The 10,372-nt window shown below is 39.4% G+C and overlaps 1 protein-coding gene across 1 annotated transcript; it reads left to right on the plus strand.

The window, feature by feature from the left end:
• Positions 1-6,732: 6,732 nt before the first annotated feature.
• Positions 6,733-8,812, plus strand: myct1a (myc target 1a). Its single transcript, XM_033648302.2, has 2 exons — positions 6,733-7,080; positions 8,006-8,812. Exons 1-2 carry the CDS (start codon positions 7,026-7,028, stop codon positions 8,551-8,553), a joined length of 603 nt encoding a protein of 200 aa, XP_033504193.1. The 5' UTR covers positions 6,733-7,025; the 3' UTR covers positions 8,554-8,812.
• The last annotated feature ends 1,560 nt before the right edge of the window (positions 8,813-10,372 follow it).

Below are 10,372 nucleotides of genomic sequence, written 5' to 3' on the forward strand. Positions count from 1 at the left end.
ACTATAAAAAAAAGACATCAACTTTAAATTACTTCTATTTGACTGGGTAGTTGAAGCAAAACATGAAAATCTCTATGAGCCCAGAATTCATTTATTTGATTAGGTATAATGCCACCTGAAATAATGGACAAAAAGTATAATTATTTACTTAGAATACTGATTAATATATGATTGATTGCAGTCGTATCAGTAATAATAATACTGAATAACTCCTTGATAAATCTTTACAAGAAATTGAGACAAAACGTAAGCCTAAATGCAGACAAATGGAAAGAACAACTAGAGAACAAACCAGTAGAGACATATAAAAAGCATTGGGGGGAAAAAAATCAGCATTGAAACAAGATGGGCTAAATGGCTGTGCTACGTAAATTCAAATCAAGGAGGCAATTGAGAAGATCTGTGTGTAACGGTGCATGTAGATTAGTGGATGTATACAATATATACATATATATATGGTCATTTAACTACTATCAGTGTGGCCATACAGTATGTATAGAAGTGCACATCTTGATGGATTAATTTAAGTGGGCTCCTGAGGTACACTTTGTTCCTTTCTTTCACTTTTTGGCAACATTTCATTTCAGTTATTTTATCTTTATTAGTTTAATGATTAAAACTGTAAAAGAAAGATGAATTAGGGGCAATGAACCCAATCATGACATAATTAATGTGATAAACTGAAGAGGATAAACTATTTAAGTATAACATTAACAAAGAATGTCATTAGGATGTAGGGCTTCCAGATGTTACTCAGAAAATGTCCTTGTTTTTTTTAGAAAAATCACCATGTGTGCTCTTATAGTAGTTTACTATGGGCTGCTACATTACTCACCGCTTATTGAGCCGCTCCAGGATTTATCTCATGACATCATCATTTCCATCTTCCCTGCGGCTGCTCGGGTTTAAGGGGGATTTGGTCTAATTCACAAATCAAAACCTGGGCAGCAATTTCACCAAAGACCTAATGGAAATTTCATCCAAGTGGATTTTTTCCTTTAAAATAAAACACGAGGACACAAGCACATTCAGCAGTTGCAAAGAAAATAAGTGATACAAGTAAATAGTCGAGCAAAACACACCCCTGCCGATAAATCATCTCCCCAAAACTCTATATCCGATATATGCTACAGCACAGCAGCTCAGTGCCACTCTTTGAAATGCAGGCGGGAGGTGTGATGAACCACTAGGCTCTGAGCACTTATCGTGATGTGTAATCCCATTAGACAAGTCCTTTCATCGTCATCTCAGGAGAGCTCTTAGAGGAGCTGAAAGGGGAGCTACACCGCTCTGGACACAGCTTTAATTCAGCAAAGTGAAAGATGGAGGAGTGGGCATGAAAAATATAGATAAATTATTATTGATCACAGATCCTCTCCTCAGTTTTGGTAAATGAATGACACTGAATTAATGCACAGATGTAGTGCAATTCAATCTGTTGTGATGACAGGGTAGTACAGTCTGCTTTAGGATTAATTTATAGTACGGCCTTATGTTAATAAGCTGGTGTCAAGAGAAGCAGGTGACTGAGGGTGATTTTATGGTTGTGAATCCACATGACAACAGAACAGCTCTCCACAATCTATTTGTGAGTCCAGATTTCTTGATATTTTCATTGTCTGTGCTCCCTTTTGAAGCTCTGCTGTGTAGCGTTTGTCTACAGTGACTGAGTAAATATGATGTTTACTAGGGGGAAACACACTCTTAGCCAAAATGATGTGGGGGAGGGGTGATTTTTAGATTTAGGAACTGTTAAACATGAAAAACTCTCATTCCCAAAAGCAGGCAACTATATATTATGAGGTGTTATTGGCAAAGCTAACCAACAAATAAATTCTATATGCAAGTTTCTGTGTCAGCGATGAAAAAGACAACATTATATAGCCAGAATATGCCAAATACATGCCTTAAAATATATAATCCATCCAAATCCAAAGCCTACACATCCACAACTGTCACAAAAAAAACAGGGGCAAATCAATTACCTCAGTGGTTTAGCCTCAACCCACTCAGTAACAACTAAATCAGCACTTCATCCTATATGAAAATATATAAAATAGTTATGCTGTTAGGATCAGTTGTTTGACTTGCCAGTGTGATAAATTGTGGGATTTAGTTGGATTGGCCGGCTCCTCTGCAGCAGAGGTGGACTGCTGATTCCTACATTTTTACGCAGCTCGTCTCGGGGTGACCTCTACCATCCAGCGCCCCTCAGGACCAAACAGATTCAGCAAAAGAGAGAGCAGATACTGCTGCAGCAGAGGGGAACAGAGAGCACAGACAAAGCACATGGTCAATAGGAAATCTTCCCATAGTAGTCAGACCCTTCCCCATTAAAATCTGTTTCTTATCTAATCATTGCACAGGCAGAGAGCTGGGACCAAGACCGCCCGTGTGGTAATCTCTTTCATGGATAGTCAGCAGTTTTCTAAAATCTCATTAGAAAGTTTGTGTTGATTTTGACATGCGGGTAGACAACAATGCCAAAGAGGGAAATACTGTTTAGTAACTGTATTTTATGTACTGCAAATAAGCTGTTTATACAAGCCATTTAAACTAGTATTGATTTTTCCTTAAACACTGGGAGCAAATCTTTTAGACTTACAAATGATGTTAAATGAGTTTTACTGATGTCTGTAGCCAAATGTATACCAGGGTTATAAGGCTTAAGAAAGATATGGATTTAATTTGCAACATCTTTTAAAAAAAGGCTTCAAGTTTTCCTAAATATCGCTAAAACTATACATCAAATCACTGCCTTACATCTATTCCTCATTGAGCTGCACTATGTACGTAATATATATGTATAACGTATGATGCTGTGCATGTATGCAATATAGTAGTCTGTATGTATTGCCCAGCAAACACACTGTAACACACATTAAAAAGAGCAGTTTGCATGATAAAATATGAGACCTTACCTCAGCTCCTACACTATTTCTGTGAATTCATGTTTGTCTGCTAACCTGGATGTTTTTTTTCATTCGGACTATTTAAAACAGGCAAGTCAGCATGTTTAATAGACAGGTTGGGGGTGGACCTGCTCTCTGATGCAGGACACATGAAGAGATGAGCTGCTACTAGAAATTATCCTGGAGTATCACTCCATCTACTGGTCAAAGAGGGAATAAAGGGAAAACAGTGGGGACTTGTCAGTCCCTGGTGGTTGGCTCAGCCTCTGGAAATCCAAATATTACTGGCCAGAGTGGTGTTATCTTATTTGTAAACTGGAATTACCGCCTTGTGATTGTATGCCTCTGTGAACCAGTCAAGCTGTAGTTACAGTTTACATTAAAGTCTGTCCAGACTCATATGAAGCAATGACAGTTTACAATGCTTCAAATATGGATGTTGCTGCAAAGAAGCTATATATTTCAAGAGGCTTCACACACATCTTCCCCCCGGCAGCACAGAAGATCTATCGGGTCATCACAGTTTCAAGGCTGACACCCAAAATTAGTGTTACAGATTAAGTATCTAACCAAACATCTCCCTTTTGTTACTGAGATATAGCATTAAAAATGACCAGAAAAGTCACAGTGAAGTTGACCTTAAGATATAAAATGTCATCACTTCATAATTTTATTCTATTGGACTTGTGTAAAATTTTGTCATAAGCATATGAATTCTTGAGTTATGGCCAAATTGATAAGGCTGCTGTTGAGGAGACTAATACGATACCGATTCATCATATCAACAAATTTAGAAACTGTTCTGTATATTTTAATAACAAAGCACTAATATAGTACAACCTTCATTGCTGCCTTTAAGTTTGACATCCTTACAGAAAGCTAAGATCTTAAGGACTACACGCTGTAATTTGCCACCACTCTGCCCTATGACATTTTGATAAGGCCATGAACTAGCTCAGAGAATAGCTCCTCCACCTATGAGCCCATTACACTCCAATTACTCTACGACAGAACACAAAGGCTACACATTCTATTTCGCAGTGTGTTAAGGGTGTTTGCTGGTTATTTTCGACAGGTTTTACAATGCAGCCGACAATTAAAGGAAGTGCAGGCTTTGGCCAGGCTATTCTCTCTCTTTACTTGGTAGTAATAAGACTGAAGGTGGTCAACTTTTTATTATAATACACTCACATAGATTTTGTCTGAAAATCTGAGAATTCTTCACCCCACTGACAAGGTTTAACAGCTTGACTTGATCAGTGACGGACAAAGTATTCACATCTTTTACTTAAGAAAAAGTAGTAATACTAGAGTGTTAAAATACTCTGTTGCAAGTAAAAGTCCTGAATTTCATACTTACTTAAAGGACAAGGACCATTTGTATATCAATTAATCATGTAGTGTTACCTTGAATTTGTGAAGAAAACTTTTCTCAAATGCCTCCACTGAAAACGGCAACATATTGATTTACTGATTGATAGGAAACCGCAATTAACAACAGCAAAACTCTATTAAAACATCTGTTTATTAACTCTCACACAACTCCTGCAGTATAATCCAAGTCTCTTTTATCCAGACACACGCTCAGTGCTTCCCAAACACATGCATTTTCACTCAATCTGCACAAACTGTGAGAGAGTTTGTAAATGTTTTAATCTAGTTGTTAAATACGCTCCCCAATCAATATATAAATCAATATGTTGCCATTTTCTGTGGAAGCATGCTAGAAAAATGAAAATTTCTTAAAAAAAAGATTCAAGGTAACACAATGGGATTATTTGATTTACAAATGGTCATTTTGTGGGTGAAGCAGTTCTTTAAGCAAAAGTACCAAAAGTATGATCATCAAAATATACTTCAAGTTTCAAAAGTAAAAGTACTCCTTATAAATGATGGCCCATTTCATAATATATATATGATATTATTGAATTATAATTATTGATGCATTCATGTATTCATTACATAAATGCTAGCTGGTAAAGGTTAAACATTTTACCCTGCTCTATATACTGCTGGGTGGTTTAACCTTTAAAAATATTGAGATTATTGATAAAATATACATATAAACTGCGTAACTTTTTACTAATGATTCAAAATAAATGTAGTAGATAAACTAGAGTTACCGCCTTGAGGTTGTATGCCTCACCGAGCTAGTCAGAGTTACATCCACATCTGTCCAGACTCATATGTGGCTATGATAGTTGATAATGCTTATGAATGGAATGAAATATGGATGTTGCTGCAAAAGCTACATATTCTAAAAACATGGATGCTTCACACACATCTTCCCACCAGTAGCAAAGAATCCCACCATCAACAGAATCACTGCAGTTTCAAGGTGGGCACCCAAGATTAGAGTCATCAGTTCAGTATCTGATCAAATGTCTCCCATTTTGTTACAGAGATATAGCATTGAAAATGGCCAGAAAAGTGCTTTTGCAGAACATTATGGTGTCGTAGTGAAGTTGATCTCTGACCTAAGACTGAAATTTTGTCATCAGCATATGAATTCTTGAGTTATGGCCAAAAACATGTTTTGCAAGGTCAGAAATTCCCTCAAGGTTTTCTTCAGATACCATGTTAATAAGAATAAGACAAACAAGACCACAGTGACTGTAACCTTTGACCACCAAAATCTAACCAGTTAATCTTTGAGTCCAAGTGGACGTCTGAGCCAAATTTGAAGAAATTCCCTTGAGGTGTTGTTTAGATATTGTGTTCACGAGAATGGGATGGACGGATGGACAACCCAAAAATATAATGCCTTCGGCCACTGCTATCGCTGGGGCAGAGGCATAAAAAGTAAAATATTTACCCCATGAATGTTGAGGAGCAGAAGTAGAAAGTACCATAAAATATAAGTACTCAAGTACAGGTACCTCAAAATTGCACTTCAGTACAGTACTTGAGTAAAAGTACTTAGATTAATTTCATCACTGGACTTTATTAATGTTGAGGTTGAATTGAAAGGTGAACGATGGTTCATGATCAACGCTAGAGTAAAATCCAAAACTGATGGGGCAAATGGAGCTGGTCTACATTAGATGCATACCAATATGACTACTCGCATCCTTCCCTCTGACTGTAATGATGAGCTTGCAGATTTGGCTTGGAGAGGATTAAAACAATGCTGACTGTGGGATCAAGAAATGAGTAACACAAGTAACAGATTTGTGAAAGTAAAAAAGAAATTGTTGGCATGTTGAAAGAGTAGCTGTGCTGCTTTTCTATCTTATCAAACTACAGTGTTTTTACTGGATCTCTCCAAGTGGGAAAGGACCAGACGTCCAATGCAGGCACCGCTGACCTGGCAGACGCTGTGGAAAGACTGAGCTTACTAACAAAGACGGTGGAAACAAGAACAGGCAGATATCCACAGAGTCTGTTTAAAAATACACTAGAATAGCATTTTTTTTAATCATTACAACTTAGTATTAAAAGCACTTACAATATTGCCACCATCAATTACAGCTATGGTTTTGCCTTCAGCACCCATTTCAGGCCTGCAACTGCTGGTGCAGCTTACGGCAAAACTGTGGTCTCTGTAGTGAAAGGGGAGAAACATGAGAGAGATTGAAATTTTTATCACTTCTGAAAGGAACAAAAACATTGGTAAGTGTGGTGGACTTTCCTATGGTGAAAGCTAAAGTGCTGAGTCTTATGGCACTAGGGTGATGCCATTTTACATTAATCAACCTGAAGGAAATGATGGGAGAGGAAGTGATTATAGCAACACTCCGTCTCCCCACCTCCAGGATCTCTGTCCTGGATAGATAAGCCACTCCTGTTGCTAATTTCAAGCAGAAAAGCAGGAAATGTGACAGTGTAGTTTTCCGCTTCCATAAACAAGACGACTGCCAGAGTTAGCCGCCAGTCCTGTGCGCCTCTGGGCTGAGTCTCCCTCTGAGGGAGACAGACACACTGACAGAGAAAGTGAGCAAGGGACGACAGAGTGGGAAAGTGAGAGAACAGGAAAGAGGGGAGGCAGAAGGACAGGAAAACCCATCAGAGGAAAAGAGAGACGGACAAGAATTGACAGAAGAGGAGGAGAAGGGAGAAGAAGAGAGAGTAAAAGACAGACTGAACTAAGTCTCTCTTCTTCTCCTCGAAGTCATGGCCGAGAACAACACAAATCTCTTTCTGGAAATACTTCAGTCTTTTGATGCTGGTGAGTTTTTTTTCTAACTTCCCTTCTCTTTTAGTTGGTCTTTTTCATGTGGTTTCTCTGATTGGCACTGTTGTTCTCTCAGGAATTCAAGCTTTAATCACCTCTGAGATCGATACAATATGTGCGCCCGATTCTTTATGAAGCTCATTAAACAAAATAGAAAGAAACCTATTGTGACTCCAAGTCTATAAGGTCCTGACATGTTTTCTTAGTGTTTTTTCCTCCATTTTCCCAAATGTCATTTCCAGATGACTTTTGACCAGCGTCTCCTTTCCTTTTTCCAAAAGTTGGTGAAAAAAGCTGCTGTGGAAATATGGGCTGGTAGCAAAGTGGGTTCAGTCTGTTTAATGCTTAACTATATTGAAAGGAAATTGATTTGTTTTCCCTGGCATTGGTCCAAAGGATTTGTCTTAGCCTCTGCATTCTCTCTCTTCTCCCAAAGCACGCTTATGTGGGCACTACTGCTTCCAAGGCAGAGAGGCAATGACCGAAAAGTCTGTGCCTTTTTTTGTAGGAATGAAATGCAATCAGTTTGTTGTCTCCAAAGTACTTGCTCCAGTAAACATGAAAGAGGAAAGCCTATTATTATTTTGTCAAGGGGCACCATCTTGCAAGACACTGTTGGCAATCCTCCATTTGTGACAAACAGATGTTTTTGTAATCTCTGTAAAGGCATCGATTCTAATTAAAATTCCTTCTATTCCCAGGGGAGAATAAAAAAGACTGTTGTTTAAGATAAAGTTCATTTAGATGTGTTGCATGTGCATAGCTATTATTAAACTCTTCTCCCTCACGGTGAACCTGAAAAGTAAATACGTTAATGAGGCAGAAAAGATAAAAAACAAATTAAGTAGAAACCAAGAATAAAGAGGGTATCTATCACAGAAGATAAAATATCCCTTTTCATGTGTGTTTCTTTTTACAGTCCCTCTGATCATAGCTTTCTGTGTGTCCATGGCGGTGGGCCTCGTCTTGGGGGCCTTGGTATACGTGCTCTTGACCTGGATGTCCAGACGCAGAGCAGGCTCTGCCAGCATCACCCGCCGCCCTCCCCGCCACTCGCGCGCGTCTTCCCGCAACCGCCCAGGTTTCAACCGCAACAGCAGCTATGACCGGCGCAGCAACAACAGTTTGGTCAGCGCTGCTTTCAGCTTCCACCGCCAGACTTCCTCCCCAGATCACCTCGACCCGCTGGGGCACAAATCCAGCTTCAGGGCCTCAACCTTCCACCCTCTACTTCAGTGTAGCCAAATCGCGAGGGAAGCAGAGGAGGGGAGCCAGACCACGTTGCCTCGTACGCCGACTCTGACCACGTCAGCTGGATCAGCCCAAACAGCAGCCCAGTCAGCTGCCACCCCACCCAGACCTGAGTCATTTTGGGGGAACAATGGCCTGAGAGGTTTCCATGCTACACAGACCCCACCTCCAGCTTATGAAAGCATTATTAGGGCTTATCAGGAAACGTGCACCTGAGAGGAGTGGGAGCACCAGGCTGACGACAGCTACATGAGCCCATAGATGTAAATGGATTAACAAATTATATTGGACTAAATCTATATTGATTTATATGACCAGGTGAAGCTGAGTGGAGCAACGAAGGACATGAAGGTCAATTCTGTGCGCTGCTCAACACAATAACACTCTGAAACAACAATCAGTCTTGTATGTTTTTTGGTTTGTTAATATATATCTGGTGTTGACATAAGCATACTTGCCTTTCATCATTCAATACTGCTGTAGAGTATTTATTTAGAAGAGTCAGGTAATACTCTAAGCGTTGTGGAAACAGCTGCTTATGAACAAAAATTATTCCTCTTGAAAATTAGCAGTCTGTATTTAGTGATGATTGACACTCATGTATGCTTGCAGAGAATCTATGTTTTTGTTTTTTATGGCTAAAATTTACAAATACATACTGGCGACGGGGCAATGCTGCAAGGCAAGATGTCTCCTTTGCCCCTGCTGATTATCTAATATCTATGCAACAGAGAGAATGAAGTGTACCCCAAGGGAAGGGTGGATGTTTGTGTGTTAACTTTACTAAAATGTGTCAACAACACATCTATGCAAAACGTGGTGAAGACAGCTTTAAACTCATTTGATGTTTTAATTGCTGCCTCACAAATGTTTTTTTACAGAGTTGTGGCAGATGGGTGAGTGTGGCATTTAACGTAATTCAGTGTGTCTGTGTTTGCATGTATTTTATTGTATGTGCTAGAGAGACAAAGAAAGTTGGGCATTAGATGTCATAAGTTTTTGTATTTTATCTTTGAATGTAATTTACTGAACTTTGCTTATAAGTTAATGTAATAAAAGCTGGAAACCAAAGCATTACAAAGTTGTTTTAAATACAAAACATGTGGTCTGGGTGTTTGCAAGAACAAACAAAGCACTGCCCTGATCTTAGGGACATAACATGAAAACCTTTAGAATACTGTAACCAAAAACTACCTTAGAGAAGTTTCTAAAATTTCATTTTCTGGACAGCGTTAGACAAATATTGATAATATTTCAAGACTGTGATGTTGTCCATTGGTGAGAACCACAAGGGAACTACATTATTAAAAAACTCCCAATAGAACACACATCTAATGCAACTTCACCACAGACTACAGCCTCATGTCAATCAGTCAGTACCACTGGCATCAACATATTAACACTGTGATCTTTGCAATAGTTTCTATTTGTTGCATAATTGTTACAATGGACTGCATTATTCTTTCCACACAATCTGAGCAGATGGATTATTTTTATGTCCAGTCTGACAACTGTTTCCTGATGAGGGAACTTAAAAAACTACAGTAGTGTTTGGTACAGAAGACCAGATAAGACCCCAGGTGCAGACTGTGCAAAGATGCTCCTGAGACAGTTCAGCACATAACAGCAGGGTGTTAGATGCAGGCAGGAAGCGCGTACATGGAACGCCATAACCAAGTGGCTGGCATAGTGTACAGGAACATCTGCACTGAGTACCCTGGAAGTCTCAAGGTCAGAATGGAAGACACCCCCTAAGGTGGTGGAGAATGATCAAGCTAAGATCCTGTGGGACTTCCAGATCCAGATTGGCAAACTGGTGATAGCTAACCAACCGCAAATCTTGTTGATCGACAAACAACAGAACGAGGCAGTGGGGATAGATGTAGCAATTCTGAGCGAGAGCAACATCAGGAAGAAGGAACATGATAAGCTTGAAAAATACCAAGGACTGAAAGAGGAGCTAGAAAAGATATGGGGAGTTAAGGTAACAGTGATCCCAGTGGTGGGAGCACTGGGGGCTGTGACCCCAAACTGG

Source organism: Epinephelus lanceolatus, chromosome 13 (genome assembly GCF_041903045.1).
Source record: "Epinephelus lanceolatus isolate andai-2023 chromosome 13, ASM4190304v1, whole genome shotgun sequence".
In the NCBI taxonomy this organism is placed as follows: domain Eukaryota; kingdom Metazoa; phylum Chordata; class Actinopteri; order Perciformes; family Serranidae; genus Epinephelus; species Epinephelus lanceolatus.